We start from the raw sequence: 15,476 nt of genomic DNA, 5'->3' as shown, positions 1-15,476 counted from the left end.
GATGCAGGGACTATCTGGTCAGTATATGTTACTTTAAGAAAAATATTGAAAGAAATTTTATTTGTTTCTATAGTAAGCGTTAAGTCAAGGATATTTAATTGACGGGTCTCATTTTCAGATTCTATAGTGAAAGAAATTTTCTCATGCAGATCATTTAATAGGTTAAAGGTACGATCAACACCCTAAGCGGGTCCTTTGTAGATGATCAGAATATCCGTTTTGCAACCTGCACCACGCACGTAACGAGCAGCCCTTAGTAGCTCGCCATCACAGTTTTCTTTATCTTACTACTTCAAATGAAAAATATGTATTGCTGGATAAAATGACTTCATCGAAGAAGCGGAAAAGCAAATACAAAACAAAAACTAGTAAGTTTTCATGATGACTGAAACTTGAGGTTCACATAAGTGGACCTCCATTTATACCTTACCAAATCATAAAAAATTTCGTTTGCATCAATGCCATGTTTGTTTATTAGCGTGCTCCAAAATATGAAAAGAAAAATTGCTGCCTTTTTTTTCCTCGGGATCGAAGAGGTTAAGCATTATTATTCACGAGTTTAGATGTGACGAACCGTGTGTCACACAGTTGAAATAACATAAGTGACAGTATATTGCCTTGGAGCCTTGAGTAACTTACTTTGATTCCTCCAAAACGCTTCGTACAGCGGCCAGCAGGTTGTCCTTAGTGACGTCATGGTAGTCCAGCCTGACGCCGATCTCCGCCTGCGAAATCTTGGCGGCGTTGTGCGGCTGGTCGGCGAAGAAAGGTATGACCACAAGTGGGACAGCGTGGTACGTCGCCTCATTCATGCTCTGAAGACCTCCTTGCGTTATGAAGAGGCGGACGTTTGGATGAGCTGCGGGCAAAGAAAGCCGTGCTGGACTGTGACATGATGTGGAACTCCACATGCTTACAAAGAACTTCAACTACTGTACGAGGATAAACGATACGTTTTAAACTGTTTTAGAACCGACTAAATTTCCAACACAATCATACATTTATAGACCTTTGTTTCCATTGAGTTACCTTCACTTCTATGTGGAAAGGACGTAAGCACATTATTGTACGAGAAGGTTTTGCTGCGCCTTCGTAATGCAGTATCTTTCACATTGTATTACAACGGCTTGCCATCATAGTCCTTCCCAAAAATATTCCACCGTAATTCATATCTCGCGTATCTTTGATTCTGTAGGCACGTATTTGTTTACTGCACTACAGTGTTAAGCTCGGTGGAACATTTTCCCTCCTTCGAAAAGAAGGGAAATCACCTTTGTTGTATCGGAAGGGACTATCTTTGAGCTCCTTTGATGTATTGAAAACACTGAGAAATAAATTTTACAAGTTTTATCAAGATCTTAATACAGTAGAGTAAGTACGATTTCCACTGACGTTTACAAATGAGTTCTTCTTCATTTTTATAAAATGGAGGTACGTACCACAAAAGATATTTTGGTTCAACAAGAGTTTAATCTGTGTCTTCTATTATCTACGCGATAAACTCGTAAAGCTTTAACAATCGTTTATCTGCAGCTGTCATACAAATGACAGTTAACAATTCAGTATAGATGAGTCAGCAAAATTGAGACTATCCTAGAACCGAATAGGAGGGCTGTGTCATGAATATGTTACCTAAATTTTTCAAGACTAGTTTCTCGATGGTTTCTTCGACAAGATTTCAGGTAGACAGATCGATAGCTGATTCTTTAACAATACTTCTCGCTAGAAAAGGAAGAAGGCCGTGTGAACTGGAGCGGTCCTCAACCAGTGGATTGTCATTCCAGAGACGTGGGGTTCAAATGCTGTTCGGACATCCAGATACAGGTGTTCACTTATTTTCCAAACACAATTCAATTGAAAACCGGAATGACTCCCTACAGAAGGACACAATCCATTACCTTCCCCTCCTTACTCAGTCAAATCTTGTATTCCATCTGTAATGACCTTTTCACCAAAGGAGTGTAAAACACTAACTCTCTTCCACTGATAACTACCTTAAAGTTTTGATGTAACTAGCAGAATGAAATCTCACCCAGCACGGATTGTTGTGGCATCCACTTGCTGACCATCACGTTCTCCGGTTGGGAAGGTAGTGTGTCGTTCTCCCACTTCCAGAGGACGCGTTGCGGCAGCTGTCTGAACGCCTCCAGAAAAGCCTGGAACTTCTCTTGGGGCAGTGCGTTGCTCCGGACGTTTGATCCGAGACTGACGTAGATGACGCCGTGTTCGGCTCCGTCTATGAATTTCTGTAGCTTCTACAACATACAAGATTAACTTGTTATAAAACTGGCAACTGCTTGCAACAAAATTTGATTTATTTATTTTTTATTCTACTTCATATCTGACATTTGTGCTATATCATGCAGCTATCAACATTCACCCACTAGCATTTCAGTGGGAGACAGTTGGGTGTTATGGCAGGTGTAAGATCGAAAAATGTCTTCTGGCAGCAGTTCGTAACTCGGCAATGGCAGGAACGTTTTGGTTTATCGTTCCACAATATTGATGCTCAGTGTGGTCTGGATTCCATTACCGTCAATGGAAGAGGGAAACTATGATTTCAGGGGAGCAGTACCCAACGCCATGCTGGGCCTCAGCAAGCCTGGCTACTACCTCCCAACAGGACAGACGCGCTGAGATGACGAAAGTCATGGGGTACTCCGTCTGCGGACCACGAGTGGCCTACCGGGACCATCCGACCGCCGTGTCATCCTCATTGGAGGATGCAGATAGAAGGGGCGTGGGGTCAGCACACCTCTCTCCCAATCGTTATGATGGTATTCTTGACCGAAGCCGCTACTAATCTGTCGAGTAACTCCTCATTTGACATCATTAGGCTGAATGCACCCCGTAAAATGGCAACAGCGCATGGCGGCCTGGATGGTGACCCATCTAAGTGCCGACCACGCCCGACAGCGCTTAAGTCCTGTGATCTCACGGGAACCGGTGTACCCACTGCGGCAAGGCCGTCGCGCGAAAGTCATGGGGTACCCCCTAATATTGTGTCGGACCTCCTTTTGCCCAGCGCAGGGCAGAAACCCGATGTGACATCGACTCTACAAGTCGTCGCAAGTCTCCTGCAGAAATATCGAGCCACGCTGCCTCTGGAGCTGTGGTGTATAATTGCGAAGGTGCAGGATTTTCTTTATGAACTGACGTCTTCCTTATGTTCCACAAATTTTCAATTACATTCTTGTCCGGCGATCTGGGTGGTTAAATTATTCACTCCAATTGCCCAGAGTATTCTTCGAACTAATGGTGAACTATTGCTTCCCATTGACATTACATAGGTGTTAGGGAATGTAAAATCCACGTATGGGTGAAATTCGTCTCCAAGTAGCCGAAAACAAACATTTCCAGTCAATGATGGGTTCATTTGGACCAGGGGACCCAGTCCGCACCATGTAAACACAGACACATCGTCATGGAGCTATGACCAGCTTGAACAGTGCCCAGTTGATAACTTGGGTGCCATGGATTCATGGGGTCTCGGGACTCATCTGACCAGATCGAGATTTTCCACCCATCTGGGACCCAACCAGTAGAGGGACGAGCTAAGGGGAGGCACTGCATGCCATGTGGTGCTGTTAGCAAAGGAACTCCTGTCTGTCGTCTGCTGCTATGGTCTATAAACGCCGTATTATGCCGCACTGTCCTAAATGATACGTTCGTGGTACGTTCTGCAGTTATTTCATGCAGTGTTGCTCGTCTGCTAGCACTGACAACACTGCGCAAAAGCCGCAGCTCTCGGTCGTTGACTGAAGGGTCTGGACCACCGTGTTGTCCGTGGTGGGACGTTTTGGTATATCATTCCAAGATATTGGTGCTCACTGTGGTCTGGATCCCATTACAGTCAAGGTAAGAGGGAAATAATGATTTCAAGAAGCCACACTCAGAGCCGTGCTGGACCTCACTAACACAGGCTACTTACGCCCAAAAGGACAGATACGACGAGGTGACAAAAGTCATAAGATACTACTTAATATCGCGTCGGGCCTCCTTTTGCCCACTGCAGGGCTATAACTCGACGTGGGATGGACTAAACAAGTTGTTGGAAGTCTCCAGCCTATGTATCGACCCATGCTGCCTCTATAGCGTCCATAGTTGAGAAACAGTTGCTCATGTGGGATTTTGTACACGGGTATGTCCCATAAATTTTCAACGAAATTCTTGTCGGGCGATCTAGGCGGCCAAATCATTCGCTCCAGTTGCCTTGATGTTCAAACCAGTGGCGACATTGTGGCATGTGACATAACATAGGTGTTTGGAAACATGAAGCTTATGAATGGCTGCAAATGGTCTCCAGCTAGCCGAACACGACCATTTCCAGTCAATGATCTCACGCAGTACATCAGAAGACGCAGTACATTACATGTAAACACATCCCACTAGCTTGCACCGTGCCTTGTTGACAACTTGGGTCCCTGCATTCGTGGGGTCTGCACCATATTCGGAACCTACTGTGAGCTCTTACCAACTGAAATTGAGACTTCTCTGACCAGGGCATGGTTTTCCAGGTATCGAAGGACCAACAGATATACATAAGAGCCCATAAGAGGCGCTGTAGAAGATTTTGTGCTGCTAACAAAGGCACTCGCGTCTGTCATCTGCTGCCATACTCTGTTAAGGTCAATTTAACTGCACTCTCCTAACTCATACGTTATCGTAAGTTCTGCTGTTATGTTATTCAGTGTTGCTCCTCTGTTGGCACTGACAACTCCACCCAAACTCAGCTGCTGTCGGTCGTTAAGTGAAGAGCGTGGATCACTGCCTTACCATGGTGAGAGGTAATACCTTAAATCTGGTATTTTCCACACACTTTCAACACTGAGGATGTCGGAATATTGAATCGCCTAACGATTTCCGAAATGTAATTCCTAATGCGTTTACCTCCAACTATCATTTTGGGTTGAAAATATGTTGATTTACGTCCTGCGGCCATAATCACTCAGTAGTAGCCGACCGAGGAAGACGCAGCACCTGGAAAGTGACTGCTTTTGTGACACTTACGAATTCCTAACCAGGAGCGAAATTCATTATATAATCTGTGTGCTTTAATAGTTTAGTTTCTTGAGTTTCTGCATGTAAATTTCACATATAATAGCCACAGTTCTGGCGTTTTCGTTTGAGTCGGAAAGTAAACCGATTTTGTGACGTATTACAAGTTCCTGATCAGGGACAAATTATTTAGTTTCACCTGAGTGCTTCGGTAGTTAGGTTTTTGAATAGCTGCTTATTACTAAACACAGTTCGCGCGTTTTTGTCAGGGCCTACTGTAGAGTTGCCCAGCACTTGCCGATAGTCCGTTTATCTGCATAGTCTAGTTTTCCACGGTCTTAAGTATGGAAAGGGACTGCGATTGTTGTGTACGGATGCGAGCCGAGTTCCTCCCCAGTTTGTCTGACAGACAGGTTCCAGGTGCTGTCTGTGGCTGACTGTCGCTGAGCCAGATGCTGTCTCATGTCCTGCAAGACCTGGGAAACCACAGGGGGTGGAATTATTGGTAGCTGGGAGCTCCAGTGTTAGGCGCGTTATGGGGCCCCTTAGGGACTTGGCTGACAAGAAGGGTAACAAAACCAATCTGCACTCCGTGTGCGTACCGGGTGGAGTCATTCCAGATGTGTAAAGAGTCCTCCCGGATGCCATGAAGAGCAGAGGGTGCAGCCAACTGCAGGTGGTTGCACACGTCAGTACCAATAATGCGTGTCACTTTGGATCAGAAGAAATGTTCTCTGGTTTGGAGCGGCTAACAGAAGTGGTATAGGCTGCCAGTCTTGCTTGCAAGATGAAAGCAGAGCTGACCATTTGCAGCACAGTCTACAGGACCGATTGCGGTACACAGCCGAGTGGAGGATCTGAATCAGAGGCTCAAACAAGCTAAGGTCAACTCAGTGCCAGAAGGGTTGAAGCCTTTGCTGCTGCTAGAAGTAGCAGCTGTGTGTACTTATTTTCGCACTCTTGAGTTCTCCAAAACATATACAATTTACTATTGTTTATTTTGTCCGCATCTCGTGGTCGTGCGGTAGCGTTCTCGCTTCCCACGGCCGGGTTCCCGGGTTCGATTCCCGGCGGGGTCAGGGGTTTTCTCTCCCTTTTGATGGCTGGGTGTTGTGTGATGTCCTTAGGTTAGTTATGTTTAAGTAGTTCTAAGTTCTAGGGGACTGATGAGCAAAGATGTTAAGTCCCATAGTGCTCAGAGCCATTTGAACCATTCTTTGTTTCCTAGGATACTGTATACACACAACAAATGGAATTTCATGTCAACTGGTCCTTTCGTCTCTTCTTGGTAGAACAGAACAACAATAAATGAAAAACACAATACTGTGAACGTTCTACTGGATTAACACCAGGTCATCATGAGCAGTTACAAAATGAAAAAGCTGAAAAGTAAATAAATGTAAAAGAGAGCAAACTAGGAAAGGCATTCACACTAACACACGAAACGAAGTGCCTATATAATATTTTACGGTAAATTACCAATCTCACTACTATACATTAGTAATTAACAAGACTACTAAAGACAAGTTTGAAGAGCTGCTACACATGGAAAGTGCTACAGAAAAAGAGTAAAAGCTGAAACTGACAATTCTGACAACAGAATATGTGGAGTACATGGTATGCCGTGTCCAGCACTATTGACTAGGCTGCCAACATCTGAACTGTTATTCTACGTTGGCCGTGCTCCCTATCGATGCTGCTTCTCTCTGACTTTAGAGAAGGGTTCATCTGCACGAGTGCAGGGTGGAAACGGGGTGACAGTGATGGCGAATTACAGTGAATACTGCGAGTAAGCAGGACGCTGTCGCTGAATGTGAAGGAAAACCCGACATGAATCGACGATGTGTTTACTTGACTGTGCTAAGCAAAAGTCACTTGTCTGTCGCACGGAGGACTGTAGATGTTTATGCTTGGCATGAATGTACTGTGTACTTATCGAGTGTAAAGCAGGATGTGTAGGGATTGTGTGTCGCCACTGTTTCAGACATCACAAAACCGTTTGTAAATATTTAATGTGCTACGGCAGCTGTAGAGATACAAAGATTTCGTAAACAAACTTCGTTACAGAAGTATTTGCCTGATTTAAACTACTCAGTGGTATATCTGCCTTCTGTGTGTGATATTGGATATAGACATTTCATTCAAAGGTGCACAGAGTATGCGTAACACCCTTCTGCAGGGTGCATGCAACAGAGAAACCTTTTAGTGCTTGTTTCTAACAAGGTCTGTTTCAGGTACACTATGACATATTGTACTCTATCTTTGATATGAAGGAACTCGAAGATTGAGGATATAAATAGTTGATATAATGACACAACGCTTCAAATCCAAACAAGCTACTCAAAAAGGAAAGGACTCATTCAAAATATTACTTTTATGTTCACTAGTGGATGCTGTACCAAGCCATTTAGTTTGTTTATTTGCGAGTTAAGTAAAGTCTGAAGAGCTGTGTACAACTTACCGTTATTCTTGTTGTGGGTTTTGTAAGAGTACGTCTTGCATTCGTATGGCCTTCAGGCAATTTAAGCAACTTCTTTAATTTCTGTAGATCTGTTAGGTTCCAGAGTAAGTGTGTCAGTTTTAGTTATTTGACCAATCTTGAGAGTTTTCTTACTTCTTGTTTCCTGTACAGAGTAATTGTCATGACTCAGCTCCATTAATTTGCCAATTGTCTGGATTCTATATAAAGTTTAGGAGAAGTTATTGATTTAGAGCACAGGTTTTAAATTTGTAAAAACTATGGAGGTGTCAATACATGTGCGAATGTAAATGTAGCAGTGACACAATCAATTGTTTCTATACTTTCTTTTCCAATGGCTCCGGAAAATTCTGGACTAGTGGTAGCAGAGTGTGGTTTCAATCAATAGACCTCTGGGCTATGTGACCAGCGGGTTTCCACCACTGTGTACTCTCAGGAAAATCTCAAGAAGGATAACAGTAGGTTGTAAAGAGCTCTTTATGCTTTACTTTCGAAATGGTTTGATATATCATCCACTAGTGAACATAAAAGTAATATTTGGAATGATCCCTTCCCTTTTTGAGTAGCTTGTTTGGATTTGAAGCGTTGTGTCATTATCTCCGGTATTTATATCATCAACCTTCGAGTTCCTTCATATTATCATATTACAGATAGAGTACAAAATGGTTCAAATGGCTCTGAGCACTATGGGACTCAACTGCTGTGGTCATTAGTCCCCTAGAACTTAGAACTACTTAAACCTAACTAACCTAAGGACATCACACACATCCATGCCCGAGGCAGGATTCGAACCTGCGACCGTAGCAGTCGCACGGTTCCGGACTGCGCGCCTAGAACCGCGAGACCACCGCGGCCGGCAGAGTACAAAATCTCGTAGTGTACTTGAAATAGGCCAGTGTTAGAAATAAATACTACTAGGTTTAACTGTTACATGCACTCCTCACAAGATTGTCATGAACTAAGAAATGGGAACTCTTATACCTTGCACCTCGTATTGAAATACCCATATCCAATATCATACACGGAAGGCATATTATACCAATGAGTAGTTTAAATCAGGCAAATACTTCTGTTTAAAGTGTGCTTACAAATTGTTGTATCTTTATAGCTCCCGTAGCATGTGAAATATAGAGAAACGGTTTTGTGATGAAATGACATAAGAATGACAAATCATGAAATAGAGACACAACTATCAGTAGAAAGTTCCTCAAGGAACTGAATGTCTGAAGAAGTGGTGTCTGATACAGTGACGAGACACAATTTCTATGCATCCGGCTTGCTTAGATTCCGTAAGTGCATACTGCATTCATGCCAAACGTACACAGTGACAGCCCTCTGCGCGACAGACCACAGTAACTTCTGCTTAGGCACAGTCAAGCATTCCTCCACAGTCAGCGACAACTTCCTACTTACTCTCAGTATTCATTCCAACTCGCCATCGCTGTGCTAGCCCCCCCCCCCCCCCCCTCCAACCTTTCCGTACTGCGCTCATGCAGATAAATCTTCCTTTCGTCAGAGATGTCACAAGCAGCGTTGAGCGGGAGCATGGCCAGAGTAGAAAAACAGTTCACGTGCTTCCAACCTATGACATAGTGCCAAATGTGGCACAATAGGCAATAATAGTATAATAAATAAATTCTGGAAAATGGAAGAATAGTATCAAGGAAAGTGAGAAGTAATGGCAACCTGAGAGGATTGAGCGAAGTTTAGAAGAGTAAGTATTATACTGCTTTTGGTCATTTAATATTAAATCGGGATTGTGAGCCAGATGTTTTTCGATTTCCAGGACTTCCAGCAGGTTGTGTTTTCGGCCTTTGTTTCCTAAGTGAAGGAAATGGGACTGTAGCCGTGGCTGACGATCAGTACGCGCTCAGACAGTGTGGAATCTAGCTACATTTATGTTCAGGCAGTGCAGATGTTATGTCTCTGTCTCATTGACCAATATAAAACTTATCAGTATCAGGATACGTAATTTTGTATTCCTCACTGTTGGCTAGTAACTGGGCCTTATCTTTGCTATTGAAAAGACGCTGGCCTTTGATGTTCCTTACGTAGTAGGAAATGCTATAGTTACTGGATTTCTGTGCTTTTGCTATACGCTCTTATACTTATTCTAGGTATGATATTGTACACCACTTCCTGTAGACAGCGAAAGTAGCAGCAGAAGCAGCTTACAGGAAGGATATAATTGTCAATTTTTGTTTCCTATGTAAGATGTGGTAAATCGAGAGAGGATTGTAACCACTGGTTGAGGCAAAAAAATTTTATTGCGTCCAACTGTGATTCGGAATTTTCTTGGAACATGCAGAGAGATGTGAGACCGCGCACCACTGATTGGAAAGCTACTTTGTGAGTCACTGGGTGTTGGTGTCTGTGTCTGTAAATGTCGTTTTCTATAAGATGCGAAACAATGGGTTTCTGTACTGGTGTCAATGGTTGGATCTAGGACGTTTATGTATTTATTACCAATTTTCATTTTGCACTAAGTATTTTTGCATTGAGTGTTTAAGTTACGAAAAAATGTGTTGAGCTGTTTTGTGGTGACTGTCCACGCGTACATTTCATCGTCTACGTATCTGAAAAAGAATGTCATATTTGCACTCGAAAATGTTTCACTTAATTTTTTTCCGAAATGGTCTATCAATATTTCAGCCAAAAGTGGGCTAAAGGAGACTCTGTACACCAGCTCTGTCAGAATATTAACACATTTCCCTATTGATATTGAAAAACAAACTGCAGACATCAAAGGATACTAATTTCTGAGAGAGAGACATTTTTACATTATTTATACGAATCACTGAGTCTGGAATAACATGCTTTTGATTTGAATTTAGTATTGATTTTAACTAAGGTATCCAATTTTTGTAAGATGGAGCTGTGAATGATAAGTGGATGAATGAGTACACCTCGCTTACCTGGTTTAGGAACCCCACACAAACGAGGTCCCGTGTAGATCGGAGAAGCGATCACTATGGAACGATTTGTTTTAGTCCTATCCACTATACTGGACTCTGGCAGTTTTTAATCTATGGCGTACCGTTTTTTAGCGGCATTTTTGTCTCGACGGACAGCGAATGTTGGGTAAAAAGTTTCCGAGCTTTTTCGCTCTAATGTTTCATACGATCACCTGAAGATGTGGCTTTTAGTGCCACAGAACCGGTAGTGATTCAGTAATAAAGGACTAAATACAACTGAAGCGGTTATTAATACCCAAGATGAATATTTACAGCTGCGGTTGCCCCACCTACAAGGTTGTCTGAAAAACATGCACACTGCAGGTCTGCATTTGTGTTGATGCATGGATTCTCGCATTGTTTCCAAATTTTCACTCAGCCCCTGTACAACCCAAATGTAGAATATGACACAGTCCCTATACAATGGTTTTCAATAAGAACCTTTCTTAATAAATACCATTGGGGACAACGGCCTTGCCGCAGTGGATACACCGGTTCCCGTGAGATCACCGAAGTTAAGCGCTGTCGGGGATGGCCTGCACTTGGATGGGTAACCATTCAGCGGCCATGCGCTGTTGCCATTTTTCGGGGTGCACTCAGCGTCGTGATTCCAATTGAGGAGCTACTCGACCGAATAGTAGCGGCTCCGGTCGAAGAAAACCATCATAACGACCGGGAGAGCGGTGTGCTGATCCCACGCCTCGCCTATCCACATCCTCATTGAGGATGACACAGCGGTCGGATGGTCCCGATGGGCCACTTGTTACCTGAAGATGGAGTGCTTTAATAAATGTCATTGTGTGCAATTGTAAATGACGCATTAATTCCAAGTATGTCAAAAAATTCCTAACGTAGAAACAATATAGATTTATGGGCTTATTAGTATAGATGTATGGTCTATTAACTGTAATGATACATACGCGAAAAGTGGAGGAAATTTAGTGAAGCTACTTCACTACAAATATTAATGTCTGCGTGTGTCCTTGTTAACACTTTATTCAGGAAGAAAAATCCACATCATTGCTGTGCAAGGACGGCAATGAGTACATTGTATTTCACTGTTATTTCACGCCTTTGAACGGCAGTGGGTACGTTGTATTTCACTGTTATTTCACGCCTTTGCTACTTCAGTGGCGAATGGGGCGAGAAAACAATTATTGTCCATAAGCCTCTGCATGAGTTAGAATCTAATTTTACCTTCACGGCGTTTTCAGCAAATATTCGTAGCAGGAAGGAAAACTTTCTAGGGATTTGTGTACTTGCAATTTCAATAAGCCAGTCGGTGATGGATTATGCCATTGGAGTTATAAAGGCTTCTCCATGAGACTTTCACACCTACCAAACATACTGCGACTCTTTTTCTTTCGATGTTCTCTTCGTTTATCAATACAACCTGGATTTTAGACTCCTAGTCATACTTTGTAAAAAGCATCTTTTGGTGTGGACTGCGATATGTGACAGGAATGGTGTAGTTGGCTATATTATAAAATGGCGTCTCCAGAAGCGCTAGTGGCAGATGATTTTGCTGACGCTGGTATGGGGAACCAGTGTTGGTCTAAATTATAGCTGCAGTTATACGTGCAAAAGTACATACCTGAAACAGCACGTCATTACGAAAATTGTTTTTGTCATGAATAAGCAGCCTTGATGATTTCGATACTCACCTCTGGTAATCGTTCGGCCTTGGTCGACACGTGGAGTCCCGTCACTTCTATGACGCTCGGTAGATGCGGCCGCGAATACTCCGTGGTAAAGTGGTTGTTGACTATGAGAAGGCTGTAGTTGCGCTCCGTTTCGTAAACAGAAGGTGGCTCCGCTCCGAAATGGTCCCTCATAATTGTCTCCTGTATCGGAAGTATTTCGTAGAACCACATATAGTTGAAACGTAGTGCAAAGTACGTGTTGTACAGGCGCTGCCAAAAGTTCATGTGATCAGAGAAGCCCTCCCAGATTTCAGGGATGTAGGCTGGATTCATTGGGTTCCCCAAGGCGTAATACACAGGCGAGAACGCAGACAACGTCACGAACCCGACGAGTGGTGGCGAACCAACCTTGTGGTGCAGTCCATAGTAGCCTTGGTAAGGCAGACGCTCGATGATCATCAAGTCAAAGGTTTGGTTTCTCCTGCGTAAACATAACATATGTCTCAATTGAAATGATAGCGCTTAAACATTATACAAAGTCATAATTACTATTGATCAAAAGTAGCCAATCATTGCTCGGAAGTAACAGTCAGATATGGCAAATCACACAGGAGAAAATTTTAACGAACAGGAGACATCGCTCTAATAGTGAGTAACTCCGCCTCTACCACAGATTACGGAAGTTCGACGAGGAAAAGAAACGATAAATTTCTTCAGGTACGCCAGGTCCATGCTAAGCTCTAGTTGATTGTTTTGTGTAGTGGACCCATGAGATTTGGGGGATGTTGACTGCTACGTTTCACACTCTGTTTCAAATGGTCCTAGTCATTTTCGGTGGAATTCTGTTTGATGATTCAGAGTGCTAGTTGAGGTGTGGTTTCTCCTGCCTGAACGTGACAAACATCTCAATCGAAACGGCAGAGCTCAATCATTATTGTACAGGATGACTCAGCCACCCCCACCAAGTGAGTTTTATGCAACCCGCAACGCCTTCAAATACGCGCCCAATTTTCACATTCTCTCACTACATGCTACCTATTACTGCCACAGTAAAAATGAACAGGACCTTTATGTTTGAAATGTAATGTAATTAAATTGTGTATTGCGATACATTTTCACTGGAAATTAGCTTTGGAATTAATGAAGAAAAACGTACAAAAGTAACCTTCTAACAAGATTTACTTGGATAAGTCCTAAGCTGTGGCCTCCACCGAAAATGTTTCCCAGTACAAAATTTAACTACATTAAATTTCCTACAAAATGATCCCATAATTTTTTTCTGCTGGACTAATAGTTAACACACAGTGAACGACAGAATATGAATATGTCGCGAATGGTTTTTGATGGCGATGCTGGTTGCAAAACACTCATAGCTACAGACGGCTGAAGCACCATGTATAAAGTTTTAATTACAAAATTAGTAACGTTTTCGCCTAAGAACCCTGTAAACATGGATTTCATGATATTGGAAGGCATGTGTATCCATAGCACACTTATCATGAAAATGTTGAAGGAAGGGCAACATTCGGTCACTGAGAATGTTGAAATAAACATCCTGGCTGAACTACACGAAGAAAAAACTGGATGTTAAACGCCTCATTGTTTCGTCGGTGCAATCGACGCCTTGAATCGTTTAAAGAGAGGCAACGTGTCTCACCGGACCGTGCTACAGGCCTCCATTCATTTACTGTTCATTTTGTATGTTGTTTGGCCAATGAGATACGTGCAGGCCGGGTGTCAGTGTGAGCAACGGCGAGGCAGTCGACACCAGATGTTCACTGCACGCTGATCGCAGTGTTCGCCCACGAAACTGGATGAGACCTACCGGCGTTCAACGACAACAGTAATTCCTGTCGCCGTTGAAAACGGTTGTCATTGACAGACCCTGACATTCAACTCCAGTTCCTTTCGGTTATAATCATTCCACGCCGTATTACATGTTACTTCATTCACAGTGTGGTCTGGGGCACGTCAGAACACGATATCCTGCTCCTGACACTGTTACATCTCTCACTTAGCGCGGTGATTCCGTGAAACCGACTGGCACGCAACGATCACTTCACTGTCATCTCACACATAAGCTTAGTGCCACATGACAACCTAGTAATAACAGACGGCAGCTAAATTTTTTTTTAGTGTTTGACTACGTAGTGTTCCGTGTGTGAATTTTCGTGAGGTCAGCCACGAATTTCTTCTCTTTCGCTAATCTGTTCGCCTTGGAGCTCCGTTTGCACCTTAAGACATCTATATTTGTTGGAATTACTCCAATCTCTCATGTCATGCTTCTACAGATTTTACCCTCTACAGCTCCCTCTAGTACCACAGTGGTTATTACCCAATGTCATAACACGTGTCCTACAATCGTGTCCCTTCCTCTTGTAGAGGTTTTCCGCATGTTACTTTCTACGCCGATTCTGCAGAAGACCTACTCAATCGTTGTGTTGTTAAGCCACCTTATTTCCAACATTCTTCTGTAGCAGTACATCTGAAGCTCTTCGATTCTCTTCTGTTCTGGTTTCCCTATTGTCCATGATTCACTACCTTACAATTCTCTACATTCTCAGAAGTTTCTCCCACAAGTCAGGGCCTATTTTTAATACCTGTAGTTTCTGTTGTCCATGAATGCCCTCTCTCTGTTTGCTGATCTTTTTATATCAACCTACCTTCGTCCGTCATGGGTTATTTTGCAGAATTACTTTGGTTCTTCTACTGTTTCCAACTATTCTCATTTCTGCTATTTCTCGTTTCATTTGTTTTTTCCAGGTTTTCCTCTCAAGCCATATTCTGTACTCATTAGACGCCTCATTCCAGTGGGTTATCGGTTTTGCTATTTAGAATACCCCAAGACACTATAATCAGATCTATGGAGACCTATAGAGAAATGAAGCACCACATGTGAATACGGAAATTAATTTAAAGGTAATGATAATGTCACACCAAACGAAGTGTATTACTTAAATGATAATTAACACCGGAGCATTAAATGAGGGAAATGTTACATTGCTTCTAAACCATCTTAAAGCTTACTACTAAACAAATTATTTGAAGTAAGTCATAATTTGTTGATAGTACACGAGTTAATTATCGTTATTAGATCTCCAGTGGTATGTTACAAAAAATGTGTGTAGGTTCTTAAGGGACCAAACTGCAGAGGTAATCGGTCCCTATAATTACACGCTCCTTAAACAAACTTAAACTAACCTATGCTAAGAACAACACACACACACCCGGGCCTGAGGGAGGACTCGAACCTCCGGCGGGAGGTATGTCACATACTGAATTAAGTACAATACGTCCTATTTAAAACGCTACTGCAATCGTACATTTTACAAGGGCTTAGTAATCTAGGATTAGTGGAGGTGACTCAATGGCGCATGAAAATATGGGTGCCACACCTTGTAC

The 15,476-nt window shown here is 42.8% G+C and overlaps 1 protein-coding gene across 1 annotated transcript in view; it reads right to left on the bottom strand.

Moving 5' to 3' along the window:
- Positions 1 to 635: 635 nt before the first annotated feature.
- The window catches only part of LOC126336099 (UDP-glycosyltransferase UGT5-like), a 34,303-nt gene continuing 19,462 nt past the window's right edge, over positions 636 to 15,476 (bottom strand). The window contains exons 3-5 of the mRNA XM_049999579.1: positions 12,096 to 12,555; positions 2,033 to 2,255; positions 636 to 859 (exon numbers count right to left, since the gene is read on the bottom strand). Coding sequence (XP_049855536.1) covers positions 636 to 859; positions 2,033 to 2,255; positions 12,096 to 12,555 — 907 coding nt within the window. The remainder of the gene's footprint in view (positions 860 to 2,032; positions 2,256 to 12,095; positions 12,556 to 15,476) is intronic.

This window comes from Schistocerca gregaria, chromosome 2, assembly GCF_023897955.1.
Source record: "Schistocerca gregaria isolate iqSchGreg1 chromosome 2, iqSchGreg1.2, whole genome shotgun sequence".
In the NCBI taxonomy this organism is placed as follows: Eukaryota; Metazoa; Arthropoda; class Insecta; order Orthoptera; family Acrididae; genus Schistocerca; species Schistocerca gregaria.
This window is presented reverse-complemented; position numbering and strand designations above follow the sequence as displayed.